The sequence below is a fragment of the Notamacropus eugenii genome, chromosome 5 (genome assembly GCF_028372415.1).
Source record: "Notamacropus eugenii isolate mMacEug1 chromosome 5, mMacEug1.pri_v2, whole genome shotgun sequence".
Lineage (NCBI taxonomy): Eukaryota > Metazoa > Chordata > Mammalia > Diprotodontia > Macropodidae > Notamacropus > Notamacropus eugenii.
In genome coordinates this window covers 196199530-196213326 of record NC_092876.1, presented here as the reverse complement: position 1 = coordinate 196213326, position 13797 = coordinate 196199530, and the positions used below count along the sequence as shown (strand labels likewise).

At 44.6% G+C, this 13797-nt stretch overlaps 1 protein-coding gene across 2 annotated transcripts; it reads left to right on the top strand.

Moving 5' to 3' along the window:
• Positions 1–6709: 6709 nt before the first annotated feature.
• On the top strand, positions 6710–13574 carry CDX2 (caudal type homeobox 2). 2 transcript variants are annotated; one of them, XM_072611806.1, is made up of 3 exons: positions 6710–7663; positions 11495–11640; positions 12628–13574. In XM_072611806.1, exons 1-3 carry the CDS (start codon positions 7150–7152, stop codon positions 12862–12864), a joined length of 897 nt encoding a protein of 298 aa, XP_072467907.1. In that variant the 5' UTR covers positions 6710–7149; the 3' UTR covers positions 12865–13574. The 2 variants fall into 2 exon arrangements, with proteins under 2 accessions (XP_072467907.1, XP_072467908.1); XM_072611807.1 differs by having other exon boundaries at positions 11495–11634; positions 12626–12830.
• The last annotated feature ends 223 nt before the right edge of the window (positions 13575–13797 follow it).

The following is a 13797-nucleotide window of genomic DNA, read 5'->3' as shown; positions in this document are numbered from 1 at the left end:
GCAAGATATTACACTTACACACTGGAAGGTAAAAAGCAAAGTAATAGACCAGAAAGCTCTGGAATCACCCTCAGCTCCCTCTCCTTCCATATAATTTCATTCATATACTTCAGACTTAGTTTCCAAAAGCACTAGAATATCATGTTCATATGATACAAATTAATGAGTTATTTTGAAAGATGGACTATTTTTCAGCTGCAAATTAGAAGCATGCTTCCTCTGTAGATAAGACATTATAGAAGGACTGAAGGCAAACTCAAATGCCCACTGGCTCGAGATTTAGCTTTCTCCAATAAATCCTACTTAACTACAGTTACACAGTAGCTCTGAAAATCTATGAGAAAAGGCTAGCAAATTTGGAGAAGAGAAAGGTACTCAAGACATAGCCTAAGCTTTCTAAGAGCAAACCTAGACTATATTGGCAAAAGGTTTCAGTCAAGGTTCTTTGTACTTCATGTCGTCACTTTCCTTTTGGCAAAGAAAGATTCTCAATAGATGGGATTTTTTTTTGAGACCTCTTAGTAGAGGAAAGGAAAAAGGAATAAGCATTTACATAGCACCAAGTATGTGCCAGGCGCTGTGCTAAGTGCTTTTTACAATTATAATCTCATCATCTCACAATAACCCTTTGATGTAGGTGCTGTTATTTCCATTTTAAATTTGTCGAAATTGAGGCAAGCCATTGCATGAACAGCTGCATCTAATAAGAAAATAATTAATCAAAAAGTATTGAAGAAAGATCATTGAGAGTAGGAATAAAAGAGTAAATAAATAAAACAGTTCCAGACCTCACACTATATTATAAAGCAGTAATGGTGCTAGTTTAAAAAAAATTGAAAAATGAATATAATAGATTAAAAATGGAAAAAAAATCAGAAATAATTTACCTCAGTAGCTTTGTATTCTATAAACCCCAAAACATAAATTGCCTAAGAAAGCATTCCCTAATTGACCAGAATTTTTAGAATTCCAATGCAGTCTATCAAAAATTAAATTTAGACCAACATGTTATACCACAATAAACTAAAACAGCTATGTAACCTCAATATTAAAGGTTATCCCATTTTTTTTTAATAGAAAAGAACCAAACCAGGTATCATTCACAGTTCTGGCTTAAAGGTTTATTCTTAACCGGACAAGGGATAGTGTTGATTATAATAGACGATTTAAATTACATGAAATTGAAACTTTTGAGCAAGACAAAATTAATGCAACTAGGATAAAAAGGAAGGCTGTAAACTTAGAAAAAAATCTTTACATCTAATATCTGTGATAATGGTCTTATGCCTAAGATACATAAGCAACTAGAAGAATTATATAAAAATAAAAACTTTCTCAACAGATCAGTGGCCATAGGATATGGAAAAAGTAATTATAAACTATTAATAACAATCCTCTAAGGTATTAATTATCTCACACTCATCAAATTGATGGCTATCTCAGCCATTTGGCAGTAAAATGAATCTACAGAATACTTCATTTTTAAATACGGATGTTGCCCTCACCAGCCCCCTACCGCACGTAGAGAAGACAGATTACAGAAGAGAGGCACTTGGTAGTGCAGTAAACAGAGTACTGGGCTGGGGGAGTCAGATAGACCAGAGTTCAAATTCAGTCTCAGACACCTGCTAGCTGTGTGACCCTAAGCGAGTCACTTAACCTCTCTATGTCTCAGTTTCCTCAACTGTAAAACCAGAATAACAAAGACACTTACTTTACAAGACTGTTCTGAGGATCAAATAGGTTTGTAAAGGCATTTAGTTCAGTGCCTGTCACATAGTAGGCGCTATGTAAATACTTATTCCCTTCTCCATTTGCATGAAGGGGGGGGGGGGTTAGAGGAACATTTTTTATTCTTGGTAGATAGTCTGCTCTCTTGTAAATCAAATAAGGGCAGATGTGTGCAGTTGGGGTTCTTTCCTATTGTTCCTGGGTGATACCAAATCTGTTTCCCTTGAAGCCTAATGCATGTGGGCAGGTGGTGGGTTTAGGGGAGACAACATTGGGAAAGAACAGTTATATTGATTCTGTTCCTGTGCAGTGTTAAACAGATCTGGGTTCTCCTAGTGAATGGAGGTTGTGTTTGTTGTTGTTGGATGATAGATTATTGCTACTTAACAGACCTATGCTAATTTTGATTGGGGGAGCTTTCCAACCCTGAGCAGTGCTTGGAAACAAATCTCAAAATGAATGGAAAGATTTGGCGATATTTTTTTTAATACTCTCAAGGCTAATACAGATAATTTAGAGAACGTTTTCCTCTTGTTTCCCTTTTCCTTAATTTCCTGGGCCATTCAAGAAAATGCAGATTATGGACTGTCTTGATGGGCATGGAGAGAGAGACTAAGTTATTTAGATAGTTAATGGTGCTTATCTAAATTTAGGCTTAAAAATTATTTCAAACTTAAGCTCTAATCTTAAAATAGGTGGCAGAGACATCACCCTCTTCCTCTCTGTGCTTGGGGAGCTACAATTGCTATGAGGATCAGGGATCTGAGAGAGTAGGTACAAACATTATAGACCTTTGGAGCTGTGGAGGCCCAGCTGAGTCAATGATCTGTGGATTCAAGGAGTGTCTCATCTCCCTTCGGGGAACACTACCTCCCCATTCTCTTTCCTCCCCCTTCCACTGTGTGCCCCCCCCCCAATATCTCCAGCCTATTCTTTGAAGAACAAAAGTCTCAAAAGTGGATAACTTTTGATATATGACTAAAAGTCTTTTGGGCACTTGAAAGATCCAGCAGAAGTCACTTAAAAAAACCCCACTGAACTCTTTAGAAACAGATGTCAATCATTAACATTTTATCTGGATCCCCATCCCTACCACTTCTGTTAGGAAGGAGAACTGTACCCCCATTTCTCTCCACCCTGAATCCCTCCACCATCTCCAACATAACTAATGCCTCCTCTTAGCCTCAGTCACCTCCAGACTTCTGTAAATTAGCGTGGTCCCAACTTAACTCTGTGCCCTTTTCCTTTGGGATTAAGTCGCTTTGGGGTATCCCCTTCCATTCAAACTCTTAATTATACAAAGGGGGAAGGAAATAGAGTTCTGTTGATTGAATTAGTAAGAGGTAGCATTCCCTAGGTTGTATTGGCAAGCCTTGTAATGTTTTCCCCTCAAAAATACTAAACATGAAATTATGTGTATATCAAGGATGCTTACTCTGTGAAATCATGAACCGTATAGTTAATGGGATTTTCTTGGCAAAGATACTGGAGTGGTTTGCCATTTCCTTTTCCAGTGGATTAGGACAAAAAGAGGCTGTGTCACAGAGCTAGTGTCTTAGGTCAGGTGTTTGGGACTTCAGGCCCAGTGCTCTAGCTACTCAGTCACCTAGCTGCCTAAGGATACTTGTTAGCTGAAGCATTTTTTAACGAGAAAAAAGGTTTAATTTCATATTTTTTGGACCAAAATTTCACTACTAATATGTCTCCTGGGCCCTCCTCCCCCATTCCATACCTTATTCCCTTTCACTTCTCCACCCTCCCCGCTCCCCTCCTCCCCCCCGACCCCCCACAGCATTTATGGCATCCACCTACGTATTGCAAGGCCAAAAGTGTTTTGGGGCCAAATTAGTTTGTTGAACACTGGGCTAAGTGGAACAGGAAATTTAAAGACCAAAAATACAGCAGATGAAGCCAGGTCACTCCTCTCAGTTAAAGCATGAATTAACTATCCCAGGACTAAGAAGCTTTAGATTTTGGAGATTCCCAGGAATTATCTAGGAAGCTTTAGATTGCAGCATCCATCGTGATCAGAGAAGGCATGATTCTGGAAAAAATAGATTTTTCTAATGATTCACAACCAATGGGTGATTTTGCTGCCCCTTTTGGGTCCTTGCATCTAAGATGTGAGTTCAGGTTTGGTATATTGTTGCCTCCTCCATTATGTCTACCAAAACACCTGCTGGTAAGGAAAAGTCGGGGCGGGGGCGGTAAGCCCGGAGAACCTAAAGTGTGACGGATCCAGGAAAGAGAACCAGTCTCCAGTCTTTCTATTGGAGTCAGGAATGTCAGGGTTCATTTGAAAAACAAAACCACAAAAATTTCACCTTTCTTGCCCAGTGACCCTTCTGCTTCTTCTCTACCTTCGTCCCTAGTCTATCTTTTGGGTCTTAGAGCCTGAGGACCCTAAAATTTTCTCTGGAGACCCAGTTCGTTGTCGGAGAAAACGTTTTCCAGAAAAATTTTGGAGTAGGGACAAGAAAGACATTTCTTATCTTCTGAGACCGGACTTAATTGAAAAAGGACACTAGATTGTTTAGAGATCATTGACTTCCTCCAGCACCCTTCTCTCCCCATCTGCCCTTTCAGCACCTGACCCTTAGATCCTGAGCTGTCAGAGAGACATTCTCTTCACAAGGGGATTACTTGAAACAGACATAAGTTCCAGACCAACAGATCGGTGTATAGTTTTTGTAAAGGTTCGTTTTGCTTAAGGATTCACTTCTGTGGAGTGACCCTTCGCTACATCCCCACGGCAGCTGTATAATGCTAGGTTCCCTGCCCCCATCCTCCCCACTCTTTTCGTTCTTCGTTTCGGATGGGGCGAAGAAAGCCCTCTTTCCGGAGTGGAGTGCCCCCAGTCTCCTGAGCTCCGACTGAGAAGCCCCAGCAATTAGACAGCGGCCTGCCGAAGGGGCCATAAAAACGCAGGAAGCGACTACTCCAGGGTGAAGGGGAATGGCTTTCCCCAATAAACATGATTGTTTTCAAAGAATGTCCTGGATTCCAAAGAAGAGCCCTCCGCCCTCTGCTCAGGCCCTGGGTGGACAGCGCGGATGGGTGGGAGGCCCAAACAACAGAAAGATAGATTGTGTCAAAAAAAAAAAAAAAAAAAAAAAAAGAAGGAAAGAAAGAAAGAAAGGTGTTTGTTAGATCAAAAGTCTGCAAAATGCACCATCTTCTCATATCCCCTTCCCGGTCTGGAGCAGTGCCCTTTACCTTCCAGTTTTCCCTTAATTCCATTACCTTTCATTCTGACGAGTGTTTAGAATCGATTGAAACTTTCGGTACGAAGATTCCTTTTTAATGACTTCGATTGTATAGGAAGACGAAAATGCAGCATAATAATATTTTCTGACCGCATTTTTCTCGACACACATACCAGGGAATGAGTTGGGATAGTTGGGGTCACGGACAACCCGCTTATTTTTCCTTGGTGGTAGCCCGGACTGGTTGGGACAAAATTTTTGAGATGGGTGAGTTTTCCACAGGAGAACAGTTCTTAATACTTTTGGAATACTATTCCTTCCCGTCTGAATGGAAAGGTGAGATGAGATGAGGGCTAGGAGCACTAATGTTAAGCCAGGAGGGATAGTCTCTAGAATCCTGGACTAGAAGATAGAAGACCCGGATTCCTAGTCCTCGCTCCACCCTGAAACTCCCTATATGATCCTGGACTAGAAGCTCTGAATCTCAGTTATTTGGTCTGTAAAATATGTGACTATATCGTCATCCTACACCGCAGGATAGTTGTAAGAAGCTCAAAATGAGATGAAGTTTAGGTCAGGATTTTAGAAGGTAAAGACTAAAGCTTTTAAAAAATTATTATCTGAGATGATCTAATAAATAAGAATGTACAAATGCTTCTAGGCACGAACTCTCAGCTTCGGAGAAAGGAAAAGTTCTAGTGAAATCAGTAAATAAACAGGCCAGATCTAGCTTCATCATCCATTCTCTCCTCTTCAGAGTGGTTTGGAAACCCTGCAGGCGGCTGCAGTAAGATTCTCTTTAATGTTATCCAGGGGTTTCTAATAGGAGTCAGCGCCTATCAATCGAAATCATCTCCAAGGAATACTAATTGACAGTCAAAATGCATGCAGTTTTCGTCCCCCATTTAGTCCCCATTGGGTTGTTTTCAGGACCAGTCAATGACCCTAGCTAACCAGTTCAGCACTCCGGGCAACAGAAGGACGTTCAAGAAGGATCATCTCCGTTTCAATTTTCAGTTCTCCACGCCACGGAGAAGATTTCTCCACAGGTAGGGACTTGGAGTGGAGTAGTGGATGGAGAGAAGAGGGTCCCTTGGGGAAAATGTTTATTTTACATCAGGGAGGGTTTTTAAATATTTAAAAAGTCAATCCTACTAAAAAGGTAGTTGCCTCTTTTTTTTTCTTTAATAACAGAAATCACACTCTCTTGGGATTTTGTAGCAATATAAAAATCTCAAACCGGAAACCTGAATGATCTAAAGAATAAAAACGTTTCAGTCTACGAGAACCTTACACACACAAGCGCGACTTGGAGAGGAGATGTAGCCCAGAGCCAGCACCATGATATATCTCGTGCCACCAGAGAGTCATTTCCTTGAACTGGAAAATAAATAATTTAGTAGTGACAGGTTTCTGCGGGCGTATGTCTCCTTTGCTAGAAGCACAGGCTAGCTCCAAAGAAAAGATTCTCCCTTGGTATGTCACCTTTAGTTGCTCAGAATACCTCGGCCACTCTCAGAAGAGAATAGGAAAGAAATCATCAAAGAAATGCTCCTCCCCTACCCCCACCTCCAGGTTTTTTAAGGGCAGAAAGAGTCTATTCGCCACCCTTGGTGCATAAACAGGAACGCTTTAGCCTCCAAGCCTGGATCCCAGACTCCCACCAAGATATGTCCCTCTCTCCCTCCCTCTCTTTTGCAACCTTCTTGATTTAATTCTTTGAACCTGTGATTGGAGGTTAAAGTGCACCAGGTTGGAAGGAGGAAGCTCTTAAACAATAAAGGTTTGAATATTTAGCTGTGATCTGGTCACTGCCCTCTCCCTAGCTCCCTCCTTATCTTTTCAAATGCAAATTTTGTTTAGGGGGGTAGAATGCTATATGCGCCCTGCGCCCCGACGTCTCCTGCCATTGGTGTCTGTGCCATTACTAATAGAGTCTTGTAAACACTCGTTAATCACGTAAGTGCTTGTGCCCGGGAACTCAACTTGCTAGTCGAAGGAACTTCTCCGTCTCTGCAGCCAAGTTTCTCGTACTTCGCAGGGGAAAAACTCAAGGAGGAGCTGAGCGTGGCTCAGGCACAACCAACCACCCCCCCCTACTCCACCCTTTCCCTTCCCCACTCCCTTTTCCCTTCCCTTCCCTCCCCACTCCCAACCTCCAGCATCCTCACCCAGGCAGCATGGTGAGATCTGCTCTGGAGTTCCTGCCACCATGTACGTGAGCTACCTATTGGATAAGGACGTGAGCATGTACCCCAGCTCCGTGCGCCATCCTGGCGGGCTCAATTTGGCGCCGCAGAACTTCGTCAGCCCCCCACAGTACTCGGACTACGGAGGATACCACGTGGCAGCTGCAAACTTGGACAGCGCCCAGTCCCCCGGCCCCTCTTGGCCGTCTCCTTACGGCGCTCCTCTCCGGGAGGACTGGAATGGCTACGCGCCGGGAGCCACCGCTACAGCCAATTCAGTGGCGCACGGTCTCAATGGGGGTTCCCCGGCCGCAGCTATGGGATACAGCAGCCCTGCGGATTACCACTCACATCACCACCCGCACCACCACCCTCACCATCCAGGCACTGCACCCTCCTGCGCCTCGGGGCTACTGCAAACACTTAACTCCGGGCCGCCCGTGGCCGCTGCCGCAGAACAGCTGTCTCCTGGCGGCCAGCGGCGCAACGTGTGTGAGTGGGTGCGGAAACCGACGCAGCCCTCCCTGGGCGGCCAGGGTAAGCTGCAAGCTGCGCGGGACTTAGGGGACCAGGATCTCTGAAAGTGGAGAGGGGGGCAAAACCCGCAGGAAGTCCGGCTGCAGGGGCTATTACGTGCGCCACAGAGCTCCAGGAGCCTGTAAGGCTGGAGCGCTGAGGGGTGTCTGTAAGATCTCAAACCTCTCAAGACTTGGGGGAGAAATGGAAACTGGGAATGAATCCCGGGTCTTCTAGTACCAAGACCGGGAGGGAGTTATGTGTAGTAAATTTACCTGTTGCATGCCGAGAACGGGTCGGAAAAAATCCAGGGACCAAAGTAAAGAATGACTAGGGAAATGACGCCTTTTTTTCCTGACTCGGTAGTACTGCGTTCGGCTCCCTCATTCCGGAGTTGGAAAGCAGGAGTAGGAGTATTGGCGTCTACAGGTAAAGCTAGTATTGGTGAACTCTGAATGTTTTGATTAAGTATAGAATTGGCCAAGGTCTGTTTCCCACTGTTGTTTTTTCGATTCCTTAGCCGCCTAATCCTTTCCCCCCTTCCCTCCTCCACCACCATATTTTCCTGGAGTGTGACCCTAAATCTAAGAGAAAGCTGTAAATCCAAACAATTCTCTCTAGTTTTCTGGCTCCTTATAAAAGACTGAGAAAATAAACGAAAAAAACTTAGGGGTCCCAAGGTCTGGGCATAGGATGACTTCTCAGTCCTTGTCCGCCCAAACTGTGCGGCAACTAGACCAGGATGGTGATAGGATCCTAGATTTAAAGCTGGAAGCGACCATAAAAGCCTTCTAATCTAATTGCCTCATGTTTGCAGCCACTTGCAGTCACTCGGACCGTGAGAGGTTGGTTATAAGACTCGCCCGAGATCACACAAGTAGTAAATGGCACAATTGGGATTTGAACACTCTGGTTCCAAATTGAATTTTAGTTCCTCCTCAAGTTTCTGGGAATGTAGAATGATTGGTACTACTACGGTTGGGGCGGGTGGCGGGTTGGTGAATACTGGGCCTTGTTTCTCTATGTGGTTCAAGGCTAGGAGTGAAACCTCTCGTGTGTGAGGGAAGTAGGGGGACTCTGCTCTGTAGTTGAAAACTGAGAGCCCCGCCCTGGCTTGGGTAAGGTCCAGAGGAGTAAGGGGAGGAGGGGGAAGGATTCTGCTTGTCCTGTTCTTTGAACCTTTGTTCTGAGGTGCTGGTGGGGGAAGGGGAAGCTCTGAGGTTGGAGTGAAGAGGCTTTCACTCCTCAAGAAAGAAAGACCGCAGTTGGGGTGTTGACAGGGCAGAAGAAACCATTGCCAATTACTCCTTTCTCCAGAGTTTGTTCTGTGGAGGTTCCTGTGTACGGGCTTTGGGAGGGGAAGCGCGATAAGAGTGTAGGAGGAAGCTTAGTGACTTTTCCTTAAATATTTTCTTCGGAGGCCCATTTCTCTTCCTCTTCTCACCTATAATCAGAGTGGCAGCCACTTAGATTTTTATAACCAATTACTGCCATATAAATCATTGGTAGCCGTCGCTGGGCATTGGTTTCTGAGTCATTGGACACATACCTCAACGAACAAAACACTTCCCTCAAATCCTAGAATGGAAAGACTAGTTGAGAAATGTAAGTCCTTTGGGTGTAAGCGGGCACCCAAAGCCCAGAATAATTGCCTCTCTGGAAGCACCACGGCTCCTATTTGACCACGTTTTTTGGAATCCCCTAAGTGAGAAGACCTTTGCCAAAACTTGACTGAGACGTGACTTTAAGGAGTTGAAGGCCATCTCCTTGTGTATCCTGGGGAGATTGACTGGAGGTGGGGGTAGGGGTGCAGAAAGGAAACCACAGGAGCTGGGATTGCCCAGGGTCACTGGAGGAGAACACTGTGATGTCCCGCGTTGAGGTGGCAAGGACACCGCCTGGCGCCTTGCCTCCCTTGTGATGTTAATGTCTCCGGAGCCTCTAGCCTGCAAGTCCAGTGACCCACTCATCTGCTGAGCTTCATCTGTCAAAGCGCGGGGGAGGGGGCTGGTTGCCGGCTTTGCTTTGATATACACCTTCTCAGCCCTGCCATTGTCCCTTTTACGGTCCGGAAAAAGGGTGGTGACTTTTCGCAGTCAATAATGAATTCTGACATGTCCATCTCACCCTCTCGACCTTCCCTCCTCCAAATCTTCCCACCCTGGTTCTCAGGGAGTGTAGGGCTGTCCTGAATATGGGCTTTCTGTGAAGGGAGGGGAGAATTGGGAGAAGTGAGAAGAAAGGGTTGGGGGCACCGCTGCTTTCCCTGACCTGGAACTCAGTCTCTAAAGGGGAAGGCCCTTAGTTCCCGGAGTAGTCAACCACACAGGCTCCCGGGGAGGGAATTGGTTCTTCTAGCTGTCAAAGCAAATGGGCATGCTCCCAGCTCTGCGGTTTCTCGGGGTTCCCGAGTCCTGTTTTCCTCCTTTCTGAAGGTGCGGGTGGATGGTGTAGTCTCTATTCACATGCAGCCTCCAGAACCCGTGTTTATGTTAATATGCACGGAGGGGGTGGGGGATGAAAGCTCCCGCCGCCATTTGTTCAGTAGTGGTAATTCAAACAGAATGCAGTTGTTATTAAGGCATTGAAAGGGCTTTTCTTTGATAAGATCGCCTTGTTCTGCATTGTTTGTGCTGGTGTTCCCCTTTCAGAAGCCGGAGGAGCTCCCTCTGATCAATCCTGTATCTTCCCAGGAAGCTTTTGTTGTGCTTTGCAAAGGGTTTTTACCTGAACAAAGTCAGCCTCCAGGCCATTAAACACCTACAGGCAGATCCTGGGGACCGCTTAGATCTTCCTCTGGGACTGGACAGCTAGAGCTACCGAACCTGTTTCTCAAGGAATGGATCTGGGAGAAAAGTCTTGAGAAGTAGGGCAAGTGGGACAGATGACATCTACCAAAGGGATAAGGCAGAAATCGAGAAAGGGCTGGTTTGGGACAACTACTTCAGTATCATCATCTTCTCTATTTGTCATGGCCCTTAAGGAAAACAATCATTCTGAGATTATATATATTGACTCAGGCCAATAAGCCCAGATCACCTTGCAGGGATAAATGGGTTTGCAGCAGAAAGAAAGAAGAGGATAGGGAAGATAAGGCAGACCAAAAATCTGTCTGCTGCAGGGTAAAAATATCCCATTGGGGGTTCTTATATCAGGATATCTGGGTTTATTCAGTTCTGGAAAATCAAACAATATTAGAGCATTAGAATGTTTTCTGGCTGGTAGGGGTCAGTTGTAAGGGTGTTACCTGGAGGAAGGCACACGAAGGGGCTTCCTACATTCATCAGCCTCCCGTTTATTAAAGTAGGCAACTTCAATAAAAGCAAAACCAGCCGCAGTGGTTGTCCAGTGGGGACTGGATCGCCTAACAATCCCAGTTTCACCGGACCTCAAAGAGCTCTTTTCCTGAATTCTACAGTGGAGTTGTTAATTGCGACATTTCCTAAAATTTGTTTACCTCATGTTTTGTTTTGTCTTTTCTTAGTGAAAATATGGACATTAACTGGGTTTCAGTTGGGAGAAATAGCTCCCTTTGTTCTTCCTCCTCCTCCACCCCCAGAGAGGGTGGAACTATTTTTTTCTTTGTATATAAATAGTTTTTGTTTAACTTCACTTTTTTTGATTAAAAAAAAAATTCACCTCTTGAGAGTTGGTTTAGCTCTCCTGTAGACTAGATCTCCTTAGGCCTTCTCCTGCCACTTTTGTCAGATTCTGCTAAGCTGGTTTATCGAAGCGGCCCCACGCATCGGTTGAGGAAGAGAAATGGACTCCTGGTTAAAGAGATTTGTCATTATACTTTGACTGATGGGCTCTGGCCTAGTTTTCCTATCCTGACTTCTCCTTCCTTTGCAGTTAAAACCAGGACAAAAGACAAATACCGAGTCGTGTACACTGACCACCAGCGGCTGGAGCTGGAGAAAGAATTTCACTATAGCCGGTATATCACCATCCGGCGGAAAGCGGAGCTGGCTGCTACACTGGGACTATCTGAGAGACAGGTGGGTCCACTTCTCCTAGTGGAAGTGATGGTGCAGTTCTGAGACCGAGGTAGGGTAAGAAAGTCAAGTTCTGGATGCTCCCAAGGAACTAAGTGGGACTGGCAAGATAGGAAGGGGTAGAAGATCAAAGTTTCTTTCTGGCCTTTGTATTTCTTACTCCACCCCTCCCTACCCCCACCTTCCTTTTCTTTTGTATTGATCCCATGTTTTTGTATGTGAAGGAGAATGTGAAGAGAAAGGTTCTCAATCTGATTAGGAATTCAACCCAGAATTTATTGAGAGCATACTGCATGTATGTATGTGTATAATACCTATATATGTCTATGTATATATATTCACATATGTTTATATATACATACGTACATATATACATACACATCTACATACACTCAGCATTGTATTAGACACAGATAGAAAATTACAAAGAAGTTCAAGACATAGCTCTTGCCTTCCAGATGCTTATAGTCTAGTAAAAGACTGAGACTTAAACACCCTATATGTAGTCAAATACCAGAAAGTTGGCTTTATTTGGTCACAAAAAGGTCACATTTGGAATCTCAAGCCCACATTCCATAAGATTTCCAGTTCTAGGAAGCAAGCAGTATGTAGCTTACTTTTCCTTGAGGGGCCTAAAATTACCTTTTAAAATTTATTCAGAGCCTGGCTTGGTCCTTTGGTAGGCATGAGCCTTATGCCTTTCCCAGTTTTGAATCAATTCTGTGAAAATTTTTAGAAAGTTTGCTTTGGTAGAAAGACAGGGAAACATGAGAAGAGTCTGAAAGAGGAAGAGAAGCCCTTCTAATTATGACTCAATTAGGTTTCAAGGAAACTGTTGGGAATGGAAAAATCTTCTAAGGGTAAATTTGGAGTTCCACAATCTTACTTCACTTTAGGCACTGAGATGTGCATGGTAGAGACCTGTTGTGGTTCTTTCATTCTTACATTGACCTTCCCTTTTCTCTTCCCTCCTCCCTTCCCAATTTTTAGGTTAAAATCTGGTTTCAAAACCGAAGAGCCAAAGAAAGAAAAATTAATAAGAAGAAATTACAGCTGCAACAGCAGCAGCAGCCGCCACCACCTCAGTCACAAGCCCAGCCTGGTGCTTTGAGAAGTGGCCCAGAGCCACTAAGTCCAGTAGCCTCCCTGCAAGGCTCAGCACCAGGATCTGTCCCTGGAGTTCTGGGGCCTGCTGGAGGGGTGTTGGCCCCCACCATTACACAATGACCCACATTTGCTGAGACAGCCACAAGACTGGAGTGATTCCAGGTTGGGTGTGGGAAGGAGTACTGGGGAGGACTGACTTCTGCCCTAATTTGGAGATCAGTACTATCCCCATTGTAAAACCCACCTATCTGTTCTCCCAGGTGAAAAAGGGACCCAGAATAAGTGGAATGGGGAATTTCATAGAAGTTAGCCTCTGATATCTGACTTTTCATGACTCCTTCCATTCTGGAGAAGCAAACACTGGGCACCAGGACTCCATGGTGCTGGCAAAGCTCAAGAGACACTGCTTTTGGCCTTTTTTCTCTGCTCCTTAGCACCCCCAGCTTCCAAAATCTAAAGGCTTCACCCCCAACGGGAAGCTGAGCAGATCCAGTGGACAGAAAGTGTTTGGTGCCATTCGGAACTTCTCACTCCCTCCAAGGACAAGGAGGCCCATTTGTCCTGGATCAGAAGGTTTGGACTTAGAAATCAGAGCAGAGAAAGACAGAAAACTGTACCTTAGAGGCAGCTGAACCCAAAGTGATTGGTGTATCCTTCCTCCTTATTCTCTCCCTAAAGCAAAACAGGGAGGGGACAGTTGTCAGGAGGTACTCTAGGATCCATACCTTGGGAGAAAACACAGCCTGGAGAATTGGGCATTGTTTAGAAAGTCTGTCACCCTAACCTCTCCGGGCTGAATGTATGTTCGGTGTCATAAATGCCAGAGCCAACCTGAGTTTCCTGTCGTTTTCACAAACTTGAGGCTGGCCTAGAGATTTCTTTGTTGCTATTGCTCTTTTAGACACAGGAACCCCACCACGATATTTTAAAATTATTCTGAATTGAGGAGGGGGAAGGGAAGTGATGTGGTAGAAGGGAATGGGGGAAAGGGTAGGGGGTGGAGAAAGGGCAAAACCACTGAAACACATTTGAATATTTTCTAAAAAAAAAAGA

What these genes read in the sequence shown, in the direction of transcription:
- CDX2 (XM_072611806.1), top strand. Translation starts at nt 7,150, where the DNA reads ATGTACGTGAGCTACCTATTGGATAAGGACGTGAGCATGTACCCCAGC. An exon ending in GCCCTCCCTGGGCGGCCAGG is followed by an intron (nt 7,664 to 11,494) that starts GTAAGCTGCAAG and finishes CTTCCTTTGCAG; the next exon opens with TTAAAACCAGGACAAAAGAC. An exon ending in TGGGACTATCTGAGAGACAG is followed by an intron (nt 11,641 to 12,627) that starts GTGGGTCCACTT and finishes CCCAATTTTTAG; the next exon opens with GTTAAAATCTGGTTTCAAAA.